Source organism: Monodelphis domestica, chromosome 2 (assembly GCF_027887165.1).
Source record: "Monodelphis domestica isolate mMonDom1 chromosome 2, mMonDom1.pri, whole genome shotgun sequence".
NCBI lineage: Eukaryota > Metazoa > Chordata > Mammalia > Didelphimorphia > Didelphidae > Monodelphis > Monodelphis domestica.
Genome location: NC_077228.1, coordinates 433,046,487 through 433,060,642, shown reverse-complemented (window position 1 = coordinate 433,060,642; position 14,156 = coordinate 433,046,487). Strand labels below are relative to the sequence as shown.

Below are 14,156 nucleotides of genomic sequence, written 5' to 3'. Positions count from 1 at the left end.
CTACAAAGATGCACTGGGCTTTCTTATAAAAGAAGGCACAGTTTACCTATCTTCTCAAATGAAGTATGCATTTAAATAAATAATTCTGGAATTTAAAATGTGTGGCCAAAAAAAGAAAAAAGGTGCTTCTTTCAAGATATATCAATATGTCTTTCCCTTGATCACTTTTGTTTAAATATGTGTTTTCAGTCTACTATAAGGCACAAAATTCATAACTCATGGAAACATTTTTCTTGTCATGACCCAGCCTATTATAGACTTAAAAGGAGGGGGAAAGTGATAACATATATATATATATATATATATATATATATATATATATACATATATATATTTGCTATGAGGCTGGAAAATGGCACAAAGTAAACCTGCACAATTTTCTTTTTAAAAGGCAAAACAAGAAACTCATGTAAAATCCTTTTCCCTAAAGCCCAGTGCCTGGTGTATAGAAAGTACTTAATAAATACCTATTGATTGATATAAAAATCATAATCTAAATTATAGAAAAGAGTAAGCATCAAGGATTTTAACTCAGAGAACTGAATTAAAACTGAAAGTATTTTTAAGTTGGAATTTTAAGGAATTTTGACAGTTGACAAAAGGGCAATGGTGGAGGAATAATCACTTAAGATATTTAGTATTAACTTGCAATAAATGTTGGAAAATATCTAAATTCTTTATCTCACTAGTCACAAACTGATGTTTAGAGAATGAATACAATATGCTAAGCCGAATATACTGGAATGAGTGAGATCTTGCAAAGTACATAGTTGATGCCTAAAATAAAAAATTTCATCATGAATGTTCAGATAATTGAAGTGAAAGTGTTGTCATTGTTACTGTTCTATTTGTCAGAATAATTATCTTCATTTTACAGTTTACTTCCGTAATAATGACCTGGACCCAACCCTTATCTTTTGAAATTCCCTTAGATCCATCTCATGGAATTAAAGTTGGTTATACCCTTTTTATTGAATGATGTTCTTTTTTTCCCTTCACTGAACAATGAAATCCATGTATGTTTTAATTCTCAATTGTTGTGGCTTTTACACACTTGTCACAATTTTAAAGTCAACTTATGTATAATTTTAGGCTCTCTGATCAATTTTAACAAATGTTAATAAGAAATCCAAAGCATTTGGTCTTGTAAAATTATTAATATTTAATATTTGTGCAGTTTTTTTAATTACCATTCTCATTATTGTCTGTCTTTAAGTTAATAGATTTCACTGGCAGATCAGTGTACCATTAAGAAGTTTTGAATTCATGAATACAATTTAATAGGCAGCATTCTAGGCTCTTTTTCAAGTCCAGATGACCTGCAGGGACTCTATACTGATCAGATATTTTTTTTTTTATGTAAAAGAAATTGAACATGACATTAATGTGACAAATTCTAAATCTTGTTCAAAAAATTAAATATTTTTCTTTGAGTTTTCAAAGTGGAAAAACACCCCTAATAATGTTTTCCTTTCTGACTATGTTGTGGAAACAGATGATATTGTAAAGTGCATATTCATTCTATTGATTTTATTAAAAGGTTTTGAAATAAGGAATTGATAATGTATTCTTGGAGAATTTACCATTTTCCCATTGGTGTTAAAATTTAGTAGTAAAAAGTAGATTTAAAGAATTGTTACTTAATTACTATATGCATCTGAGGGGGGAAAAAGATTGATTCTGACTGGATTCTTTTCAATGGCTGTATCATAAGGTTATTGCTTACTACAATTTTGCACCTTTTATAATATAATAAAGTATATTCTTTAAATGACTTATGTTTTGAGATTTCAGCTGAGAGTTTTATACTGTGGAGTTAAAACATCATTAATACAGATGTTATGTTCAATTAACCCAAAGATTAGAGGATGGACATCTAAACTATCTATAATAGGCCTATTGGGTATATGACAGTTTACTATAAGTAAAGGATGATTGTCCAGTTTTACTGAGGTTCCCCAAAAGAGGAAGTGGGTTTCAAATACAATCTTAAAATGTAAATACTTCATGAGATAGAAAAACTGTCTACCATGCAAAATAAATACTGTTAAGAAATTGGTTGAATAAATCAAGTATCAAAAACGTATTTGCATTTATCAACTGGATAGCAGGCAAGAATTATTTGACCTGAATTTTCCAATTGCTTTTTGTAAACTGAAATGGGTACAGTTGTTAGGGTGTGGTGGGGGGTGAGGGGCTGTGAGTCAAGAATAAAGGTTGCAATATTTCTTAGGAATTATTTTAAATGGGCTAAACATTCATCCTGCAGAATTGTTTTGATTCTGAGTTGAGTTCTTTGAACCTTCTATCTTTTACTGTGATTTTTATTTGTTATTTGCAAATATTGTTTTGAAGTATCAATGTGTAACATTCTGAACACACCAGTTAGTTCTTATGAATGGGGCTCAAATGACTGAGGGATCAGAGAGGTAGTAGTGGTTAGGGATGAGTCTACAAGGATGACTAGCCCTACTACCCTTAGAACATTTTGTGTCTTATTTCCTGTGATGGGAGCTTACTTGGAAAGTTACTAAGATCTTCAAGAGCATGTATATTGTGTGTGTGTGTATGAATGCATGTTTAGGGACAGAAAAACAGAGAAAGGACGACTAAGAATGCAAAATATACTTAAAACCGAGGACATGTGTGGCTATAAGTTTGTTGCCATACCTGTTCAGTTAACAGCATCAACTTAAAAAAAAAGTTGGTGGTAGGAAATTTGTGATATGTGAAAGGTACAATCTGAGAGTAAGGAATGTATTAGAAATGATACTGAAAATTCTCTCTTCCTTCATGCCTCTTCCACAGGGAGTAGAGATGAGGATGGAGTTGAGAGTGAGGGGAAAGCCTAAGGAACTGATATTGGATTGGAAAATTTTTGAAGGAACTAGATGCCATGAAAGCACTTTCATAGCTGCTTTATAAGAAATACGGAATAAGAATGCCTTCCCTATCGTTTTTCCACATAGATTATATCATCACACACTGAAAAGACAAACAATGAATGAATGTGTATTTGTAGAGAAGAAATCTAGTGTGCAAGTGCCACTGCTTCCAATCGCATTTCGTAGTTGGAGAAGAAAGAAAGGTGAAGATTGTAAATGGAGGACTCTCAGTCAGGGATTACAGTAAAGATAATAGTTACTAGGAATATACCCATGCCGCAAATCTAAGGAGAATAAAATAGAGGCTGCCCTACACGAAAACAAGGCGCAGAGAGATTCTGGGACTGGTTCAAACATAAAGCTTCAGGAAGCAGTTTTTACTTTCCTACTGCTCCCTTTGTTTCAACGCCCTCTTCTGGCAAAGTAGAGCTAATCTTTTCTTGGAGCCAACCCAGCCCAGAAGTAGGTGCACAACCTAGGCAAAAAGAGCACAAGCTGTGGAGGCGGTCCCTAGGTTTCCCAAGCTCTGCTGGGACCAGGGACCAGACAACAGATCACGCATCCACGTGTAGCTTAGCCACGCCCTCTGTCAAAATCAGCTGCAACTCTTGACCACGCCCCCTTCTACTAGTGACAGCCAATCTAATTGCCCTAAACTTGACAGTGTACTTTCCGGCTCTGGGCTGGGAGTAATGAAAAGAGCCCTTTAAACCACGTGTAGCTACTCGGCTTCGTTCAAACCTCCGGGAGCACGTTTAGCTGGCCCTGGAGCTCCACCCCTTCTCGCGAGAGTTGGCAGATGCCCCGGAATTTTAGAATTAAAGATTGTTTCCGGTCTGTCTCATTGTTTCCGGCCTGTCTCAGTGCAATGATGCAGTCACTGCTGCTCCTTCGTTCTGCTCGTTGCTTGTGGACTAGAGGAGCCCTACTTAGGACCCCTCGCCGTCCGGCGAGCTCTGGCAGCCCCCAGCTAGAGGAGTTGTTCTCCGGCGGCGGAGCCATGAGGAATTTTCTCGAACGCCTGACGGGGCCCGGGGTCCAGGCCCATTTCGGAGTCAAGGAGCCGGAGTTGGCGATGGCGGCCAGGAAACTGAGGGAAAAGGAGCAAGAACTGCAGGAGATAGAGCGGCTGCTGGAGGGTGAGGGTGCGGCAAGGGAGAAGCGGGCGGCGGCCAAAATCTGTTAGGTGCCCCGGAACGGTTTCTAGAGAGTTTTTTTCTGTCCCCTCCCTCGACCCGTGACGAAACTGCTGGTTTTGGTGACTTTAAAAGTTGGGGATGACCCGACTCCCATTGTTGGCATGGATCATAGGTTAACCCCTCTCCCCTGTCCTAAATCCACACCCCCACTTTCATTTTCACCTGTTGTATCTTTTTGCAAACCCTCCATCTTTTAAAAGTACATTTATTGGTGCTTTTGCCTTTACACTAGTCATTTCGGCATTGAATCCAAGGAAGAAATAATTAAGCAAAAATATTTGGCAGGATGCCAGTGTCTGACACCGTATTTTGCATTTGTTTTTAGCGTTGTAGCCATCCACTCACACTCACTCCATAGAAGAGGACTTTGAACCTCAGTGAAATTGTCACTTGATTATGGTCTCACAACTAGTTAGTAACGAAGTCAGAATTAGAGCTAAAGTTTTCCTGTGTAGTCTATTGGTCTTCCTATCAAACTATACTGACTCTACTCCACATTCCAGCGATTCTCTGAACATTTTTCCATTCTAGGACATTATTTTTTGGCATTTTTTCGTCTTAGAATTAAAATACAACTAACCTATAATCCAACTGAAATGTTTCCTTTCAGTGAAGCTTTTTTTAGCGACTGGAGACAGACACATTTTCTGTTGCCCATGAACTCCTTTAGCACACATACCCTATTTACAGCTTGTAATTGTAATACCTGATAGCATATTATATATCTTGAGGGCAGTGTTTAGCAATGCATGTCTAATTTTTGCTTGCCCCTTGATTGCTTCTTTTCACTTTGCAAAATGAGAGTCACCTAACTTTTTCTTACTCCCAACTCACCCCTAGAGAACTACTCCCAGTGAAAAGAAACTTAAGAGATGAACAATAAATGAATCAGTGCAGTCACTAGTACAATGAAAAATTGTAAAATTTTCTTCATGAAAAAGCACTTTAAAAAATACTTGATACTTTTTAACATTATTTTTCTTTACTTTTCTAGAATGACTAATACAGAAATGTTTTACATGATTTCACATGTATATTTAATATGTTCCTTATCTTCTCAATGATTAAGGGAAAGGAAGGAAGATAATTTGGAACTCAGTTTTTAAAAAAATAAGTGTTAAAAAAATGTATGTGTAATTGGAAAATATGTAACAAAATAGGGGCAGCTAGGAAGCTCAGTTGTCAGAGAAGCTAGGCCTAGAGATAGGAGATCCTAGGTTCATATCTGGTGTTAGTGTACTTTTTGGCTGTGTGACTCTCGCAAGTCACTTAACTCCTTACCACTTTTCTGTCTTGGAACCAATACTTAGTATCCATTCTAAAACAAGTTTAGGGTGTGTATATGTAGACACACACATGCATGCACACATACATATATCTATTTAATAAAATAAAATTTAAAATATATTTTAAAAAATATGGCTTGATAACTAACTCTACTATAAGTTGTCAAATAAAGCAGATCTTAGATTATCTGAAAGTTTTAGTTTCTAACTATGCAGTTGCCCAGAGATTTTAGTATTGGAGATGAAGCAATGATTACTATGAAGAGTGTTTTTAGATAATAAAAGCAGCTAGGTGTAATTTTTAAGAGGATTACCTCTAGAGGCTACTAAAATTTAATCAATATTCTCTAAAATAAAGGTTTCCCTCAATTTAAAAATCTGTAAAAGCATATTGGAAAATTACGCTGGTATTTGCTGGAAAAGAAAAATTTATTACTTAAAGTTAATTGTGTAAATGTAAACATTTGCTTTTCTAGATGAGAATGAAGACCTAAGGAAACTTGCAGAAAATGAAATAATTTCTTGTCAGAAAGAATTAACTAAATTGAAGCAAAAGGTATTGTACTTTTGAAAAGTAAGTGATGTATTAGAAAAAGCATTTGGGGGCTTTTTTTAACTTCCTGCCCTAGAAAGAAATTTTCATACTGCAGTGATACTGACTTACAGCTCTTTCCTGAAGTTTCAATATTTAGAGGAATCCAATTACATCAGTGAGAGGAAATAGCAAAAATTACATCTTCTCTATATCTTTTCCTGTGGGACTCTAACCCATCTCTTTCTGTAAATGCCACAGAAAGGGGTCCCCTCTGTGTTTGGGGATTTCCTTTAGGTCTTTTGATTGCATAGATACTAATGGAGCAGATGTACAGGCTATAAATCAAGCCAACAAATGTTTTAAGTGCTTACTATATTTTAGGCACTGTGCCTAAAAAAAACAATGTGCCACATTGGGATACAAAGAAAGTCAAAAACCAAACAACACCTACTCTGAAGGAGATCAAATCCTAATAGAGGAGACAAACAGCTATGCACAAACAAGATAAATACAAGAAAACGGTATATACCAGAAAAATCTTGGAGGGAAGATACTAATATTAAGGAAGACAAGGGAAAGGTTTTTGCAGGTAGGACTTGAAGAAAACATTTTCACTGTATAACCAATCTACCTTCTTTTCACATTTATAAGTAATAGTATGCTGGTTCTTCTATAGAATGGTTCTTTGTTCATATATACAATACAACCTGTTCTCATCTACTGTGTGCCTCGCTTGCTCTTTGGTAGACTCACAGATATAATTCTTTAGAGCCTGTGGTATTCTAGGATTCTCAACCTATAGTATTACCAAAAGAATACTAGTGTTACAAGATTTGGTGTTTTTCAATTTGTTTCAGGGAGAAATTTTGGTATTAATAAAACCGTTGGACAGTTTCCCAATTCATCCCCCTTTCTCCTATTCAGTTTTGGACTTAGTTCACTAACTGCAGTGAATAAAAAGATGTATTAGTAATACAATAGCTCTGGGTTGTCTATTTAATTATGTACTATAGTTTGGAAAGTAGACATTTTTTAAAATAAATTTTTATTGGTACTAAAAAGAAGAGACAAAAACAGTCACCAAAAGTAGTACATAAAAAAAAATCTATAAATATATGCACTGTTCTGTATCTGTGAAACTCCTATTCCTGCAAAGGAGCTTTGAACCCTGATCCTAAAAGCCCTGGAAATAGCAGATTACTATCCCCAATATGTAGAACGATGTCAAATCAGGTGTTCTTTCTATTGTACCATATTGCTTCTTAGTAGTTATGTAATAATTTTCAGTTGTTTGTAGACATCCTTAACTGTGATTGGGTGTATCTGTTTCTTTCCAACTACAATAAAAATTTAGAACAGGGCTATGGTTTTTATTTCTTATATAGTTCTACCCCACAGTATCTAGCATGATGCTCTCTCCACAAAGGATCCTTAATATTTATGCTTTTTGACTGATTAGAAAAGCAGTTTGAAAATCTAGAAATACAGAAATACTTATTAGTTATATTACAGTTGCAACATCAACATATTATTAGTAATTTTAATTGTTATGCCATGTTGTATTGTTGGTCATATTGAGATATATATATATATATATATATTTCTGGAACAGCGTTGTTAGGTTTAACACTTACATTGTCCCAATCTGCCAATTAGGCCCTTTGTTCAACTTTTTAAATACCTATCTTAAATATGAAGGGTGGGATTTTTGTTTTTGCAGATAATCCTACTCTTGATTCCCTCAGAAGAAACAGATGAAAATGACTTAATCCTGGAATTAACTGCTGGAGTTGGGGGTCAAGAAGCTATGTTGTTTACTGCAGAGATGTTTGATATGTATCAGAGATATGCTACGTATAAAAAATGGCATTTTGAAATACTAGAATATTTTCCCAGCGAAATAGGTTAGTAATACCATATCATCCACTTAGAATTTAAGATGATTTTATTATCCAGGTAAAAAGCATTAGACTTGGAGATATATGTGGGTTCCAGTCCTGTCTCTGAAACTAGCTGTGAGAGTGGCATGTCTCCTTTCCTCTGAGCCTTTTTGTTTACCTTTAAAATGAGAGTAATACTTATACTTTATAGATTCTTTGTCACAAGAGCACTTTGTTTAAAGTGCTTTGAAAGTGTACATTTTTATTTTTAAGAAAAAATTTTGGAGAGAAGGAACAAAAATGTACATATAAGTTATTAGTTGTTTTCTTTTTTAATAAATTATAGAAAAATGGATGTGGAGGGGCAGGAAGCATGTTATCTAAATTTTTACATCTCCTTGCACCTAACAGGGTGCATCGTACAGAATAACATATATATTTAGGAATGTTGAGATGTTACTGATTATCTGAGGAAATGGAATAAACTAATAGTGTCTACAAAAATTGAATTTTTACATTCTTTTTGTTATGGTGTAAATTATATTTAAAGATAGTGGAAGTTAGATAAGTCTTTGTAGATGGCAGTAATGAATAAGAATTGTGCCTCCTCTATTTTGTAAGGTGGCCTAAGACATGCATCTGCCAGCATTGGGGGACCAGAAGCTTATAGGCACATGAAGTTTGAAGGAGGTGTACATCGAGTGCAACGAGTGCCAAAGACAGAAAAGCAAGGCCGTATGCACACCAGTACAATGACTGTAGCAATATTGCCCCAGCCTACTGAAGTAAGCAGGAATATTTCCAGTTATTCTTATTGGATATAATTGGTTTTGAGAGATCCTGTCTTCACTTTGGGTTGTAATGAAAGAGAATTATTTATGATTGTCTTGTGCGCCTCTTATCCTTAGGTAACTTGTGAATTATTAAAAATATATTTAGCTCTAGCCACACATACTATACCTGAGATCCTTAGCTTTTAATAGTAAGATCACTTTATAACATCCTTTTGGAATTTGAAATTTGAAATTTGAAAACTATATTACATGAAATGGGGTCCAAAGTAACCTAACCTTTCAGCAAGTAAAATGTTTGTGTTTTTTCTAAAACTCATTAAAAAAAAATAATCCTGAAGGCATAGTCCAAATACAAGCTGTTTTTGTTATTATTCACATGAATAATCCAATCCCTTTCCAAAAGGGAATATAGTAGAGATACCTAAACAGTGATCATAGGATCACAGACTTAAGAGCTAAAAAGAACCCCAAGAGACCACTTAAGCCAGTGGTTTCAAATCCCAATAGAAATGGGATCATGAAAACATACAAAGGATCCCTGTGGGCTGCATATTAATTTAGAAAATCATATATCAATATGTTTTATTTTGTTAATATTTTCCAATTATATTTTAGTCTGGTTCAGACTGCACTTGGAAGTATTGTAGGCTGTATTTTTTACACCTCTGGTGTAGTCTAACCTCAATTTACAGGTTGGAAAACTGATCCCAGACCAGCCTCAGGAATTCAGTTCAATTCAACCAATTCAATGTTTATTCAACTTGTATATATTATAGCAAAGACTTTGTGCTCTGCCTCACTTAAATCCAAATTTTGTATGAGTTGAGACATTACCTAGCAAGGTCCTTTTGACCATCTTTCAAGTATAAAGGACAACAGCCACGTGTGCTGAATTTTGAGATCCCATAAAAATGGTTTTAACCAATAAGTTCAGTTTTTCCTCGTAACCTTTTTACTATAGCTATGTAAAATGGAAGTTTGCTAATTTCCAAGGAACCCCAGTTTTGAGGATTAAAAAATATTTGAACAAAGTTTTGAATGGCATGATCATACATAAATTTATATGTATATGAAATTATTTTTTATCCTATTTCTTTCTGTTACATAGATTAATCTGGTCATCAATCCAAAAGAGTTACGAATTGAAACTAAGCGAGCTAGTGGAGCTGGGGGTCAGCATGTAAACACTACTGACAGTGCTGTCCGAATAGTTCATCTTCCAACAGGTACTTGATTTTCTAACATAGAAATAGAAATGACAGGAACTACATAAGCTCAATTGACTGTCATAATGTTGACATTTTTTCCTAATAATAAAATACATCTTTAGTTGTTGGTATAAAAAATTACTGAAGAACCTTTGAATAAAGAATCAGCTAATATGTAGACAGAGCTACTATATATTCCTTGGCCTTGAAACTTGTTCTGAAAACTGAAATACCCAGGTCTAATACTGTAGGTAGCCAAATTTAAGAGACCTTTCTATTAGAGAATATTAATTGAGTAGCTGAGTAGTTCTTCAGGTAATATCCTCATATCATTTATAATGTAAAAAACACCCTTCATAGAATAACTGCTTCATTTTCACAAAATTCTCTAGGAATCTGGAAGGGTAGGATGAAATTGATATTTCTGATAATATATATTTTAGACTGTTTTTTACATAACTTAGAGCTGGATAATTTGTGCATCTAAACGTGCTTAAAATTGATTGGTATGAAAATCAAAGTGTTATAAAGGAATAGGAAATAGAGGTGAGCTAGATAGAAATGGAATATTAGGTAAAATTTTCCATTTTCCCTGATAGAAAGTGGTTCAACATTGTTGAAATTCTAATAATTCCATGTTTCAAAAGGTTGATTCCTGATTTTAAGTAATTATATTTATTGGTATTTTTCTCCTGATATATTTTTTCTGTATTCTCGTACACCTCCTCACCCCAAATTTGAATAAATGCATTTTCCTTTTTTTTTATTTTCCCTCCTAGTAGGCTGCCATTGTTAAAAGCAATAAATTGGTAATGAATCTGAAGAGATTTTATTTTTTTCTGACATGAGCTTTTAGTGTTTTTATGTGCCTAGGTGAATACTTGAAACTTGTTTTCCACCTTTCTGCAAATAAAATAATTTTAAAAAATCGTTTGGTATAAGCTGAATTCTGTGTCATAGAACCCTTACATGCCCTGATAATTCAGTAACCTTTGAAAATGTAAGGAATTAAAATTGTTTGACTAAAGTATATGAAAATATATGGTGGTTACCAATTTAAAATATTATAACTCTAGTCAAAATGACTTGCAATAGTTTTTATTTACAAAATGGGTGGAGAGAATGAAAGTTGAGAAATATAAAGAGGGTAGAGAAGATATTTAGCCTATCACATTAAATATTGCTTTGGTGCTCAACTCAGCCCAGCACAATTTGTTAACCTTCAACCTGTCTCCAGAAGCCAGGAAAGGAAAGCCAGTTATTCACTTATCCAAGTTCCCTCCAAGAGGCAGTTCAAGATGTCAAGGATAACTCTTGAAGCTGATCTCTAGCCCCAGAAATTCAGGGCTTTTATAGTGTAGTATTGAGATATAAAAGGATGTTTTTAAGGAGGACACTGTATTCATGGCATAGCACTTTGCCTGCCAAATGCTAAATGCTTAATAATGCTGTTGACTGACTTTCCTATGTATAGTTTTTGGGGAGGAAATGAATTTGAAAGGATGGCAATGTACCTCTGGAGGGAAATTATGTGATAAGATCACATGACTATGGAATAGACCCTAGTTCATTAATTTTTTTGAGAATCATTGTTAATATTAAACAATGGCAAATAAATTTTCAAAGAGTAACCTCCAGAAGAGGTTGAAAAATTAATGGTAGATGGCCTTGAGTCAGGGAAATTATATATCCTATATTAAATGATTTATGCTTATTGTTTGATAAATTTCTAAAATTGAGAGCTTGCTCTGTAATTAGATTGAGTTGATTTGTGATCCTTTGAAAAGTCGTGTTTTTAGTTTCATTTTTTTACTAGTCTTTTTTTCCTTATGAAATAGAAAAAAGGAAGAAAAAGGAAAAAAAGGAGAGCATAAAACATGAAGAAGGCTTTCTGTTAAAACTCTCATTCTCATGACACTATTCAGGTGTTGCTACTGAATGCCAACAAGAGAGGTCTCAAATAAAAAATAAAGAAATGGCCATGAAAAAGTTACGAGCAAAACTATATAGCATGCTGCTTGAAGAAGAGACAAATAAAAGATACAGTGCTAGAAAGATTCAGGTAAATTTTCTTTATTAATAGAAATAAAGGGATCTCTTATTGCTGTGTTTTAAGTAATATAACAGAAGTATCACTATCATAAGACCCCACACCTCAGTGCCTCATTATGATGTGTTCTTATACCAAAGCAGATCATAAGTTCTTTGTTCTTTTCTTTTTTTTAATTAAAATAAAACCCTTACCTTCCGTCTTGGAGTCAAATCTGTGTATTGGCTCCAAGGCAGAAGAGTGGTAAGGGCTAGGCAATGGGGGTCAAGTGACTTGCCCAGGGTCACACAGCTAGGAAGTGTCTGAGGCCAGATTTGAACCTAGGACCTCCCATCTCTAGGCCTGGTTCTCAATCCACTGAGCTACCCAGCTGCCCCCCAGTTCTTTGTTCTTACCAAGTTAGAAAGTCTTCAGGTATAGGTAGGTCCAGTGAAAACACTGGCATTGTTTGCTAGATTATTATTTTTGGTTACAACTCTGGAGTATTATCTGCATTGGTGAAAAAGTACCCACATCAATAAATGCACATATATTTTGAAGTATTCTGGTTTGGGGTTTTTGTTGTTTCTTTGTCCTGACTTATGGTTCATTTAGGGTAGAGAGCTGAGGAAATTTCATCTACCAATGCAGATCAGCATCTGTCTGCAATTTATAATCTTAGAGAAGTGCTTAAGGCACTAAGAGATTAAGGGACTAGTCTATATCTGCAAGTATCAGAAGCTTCTCATCTACCACACCATGCTATTTAAATACTATTATAGGTATTAAATTATTAGATACTATTTTAATCTGATTTATGTTGGAGTCTGAGGAATAAGATGATTAATTTAAATTGCATTTTATTTATCTCATAAACTGTAAACTAATTAACTCTTGTTTTGCAGATTGGAACCAAAGGAAGATCCGAAAAAATAAGAACATACCATTTTCCACAAAACCGGGTTACAGATCACAGAATAAGCAAATCATTGTATGACATCCAGAGTTTCATGCTAGGAGAATATCTATTAGATGAGCTTATACAGTCACTAAAGGAATATGCTGATTATGAATCTATAACAGAAGTTATTTCAGAAAGATGTTAAATTTGTCAAAAAATCCTATTAGTAAAATCGGTTTCTATCTTGTCACCTTTGATGTACATAAGACTAATCCTTTTAAAATGCCCACTTGAGTATCATTCATGTGTAAATATGTATTTGAACAGTTAACCGAGGCCAGAGTAATTTGTATTTTACGGCTCTTAAATTGTTCATCTTGTTAATTATAGTCAAAAGACAGACAGTTTCCCAGACATTGTACATTCTATTTCTCAAAAACATTTAATATGAATTTGGTTGTAAATTTATTGTCCCAATGGATTATCTTCTTTTTTAAATGAAAATATTAAGCCTACTACAGTAAAATATTAGACAACTGATTTAATATCTTTTTGTGGCCTTTTTCTTCATAATCAAGTCAACATGTCTTTCTGTAATAAACTATATTTTATTTATATCATTGTCATTTAAAATCCATGATAAATATGAAAAATGAACTAATGAACTTCAGCTTATTAAAACAAAAACCATTTGCTAATACAAAGTGGCCTAAAATGTTTTTAAAGGTGCATTTGTAGATACTGTTTCTGCCCAGGGATGGATGGAAGGGGTCTGGATCTTCGGATCAGTTTTTTTCTTCTTATTCCTTAATGTACCTCTACCACATTTGAACTTTGTACCCTCCCCACTTAAAATCATAACTGGGTTAGTCTATGTAGTCAGTCCATTTATTCAGCACCTAATATGTGCAGCACTATGCTAAATACTAGGAATAACAATTTCTTTAAAAAAAAAAAAGGTAAAAATAGTGCTTGCCCTGAACCTGGGGAGACAATGTGCAAATAACTATGTATATGCAAAATACATATAGTTTAAGTGGAAGGTAATGTCAGTCAACCAGACTGCACAGTCTCCCATTTGATCTAATCATACTAATAGGGCAGCATTACAACTGGACCTGTATCACTCTTCCATTCTCAACTGCATCATCTGAAGCTCTGCTGTCTGTGCTGAATCAACTAGAGAAAGCATTAGTGACTATAAAATTAATTTCTAAATAGTAATATCTTAAAAAGATAACCATCTCTTTTTCAGCCCATGCAATTTTGTTCTAAGCTTTCCAACTTATCAGTGATTTAATTTTACAAAAAAAAAAAAACCTGACAGTGTTACTCTGGCATTTTTGTAGAACTGTGCACAATATTTAGCTCATTTACATTGAAGTGATTTTAACCATTGTATTTGCTTTTTGCCTTTCTAAAAGGAGAGACTTACTCAT

At 34.2% G+C, this 14,156-nt stretch overlaps 1 protein-coding gene across 3 annotated transcripts; it reads left to right on the top strand.

Moving 5' to 3' along the window:
• The first annotated feature begins 3,711 nt into the window (after positions 1-3,711).
• Positions 3,712-13,436, top strand: MTRF1L (mitochondrial translation release factor 1 like). 3 transcript variants are annotated; one of them, XM_007484775.3, is made up of 7 exons: positions 3,715-4,024; positions 5,847-5,926; positions 7,626-7,809; positions 8,407-8,570; positions 9,688-9,805; positions 11,713-11,849; positions 12,722-13,436. In XM_007484775.3, the coding sequence occupies exons 1-7, from the start codon at positions 3,754-3,756 to the stop codon at positions 12,920-12,922; spliced, it is 1,155 nt and encodes a 384-aa protein (XP_007484837.1). In that variant the 5' UTR covers positions 3,715-3,753; the 3' UTR covers positions 12,923-13,436. The 3 variants fall into 3 exon arrangements, with proteins under 3 accessions (XP_056674939.1, XP_007484838.1, XP_007484837.1); XM_007484776.3 differs by lacking the exon at positions 12,722-13,436 and having other exon boundaries at positions 3,714-4,024; positions 11,626-11,844; XM_056818961.1 differs by lacking the exons at positions 8,407-8,570; positions 9,688-9,805; positions 11,713-11,849; positions 12,722-13,436 and having other exon boundaries at positions 3,712-4,024; positions 5,847-5,944; positions 7,626-7,752.
• The last annotated feature ends 720 nt before the right edge of the window (positions 13,437-14,156 follow it).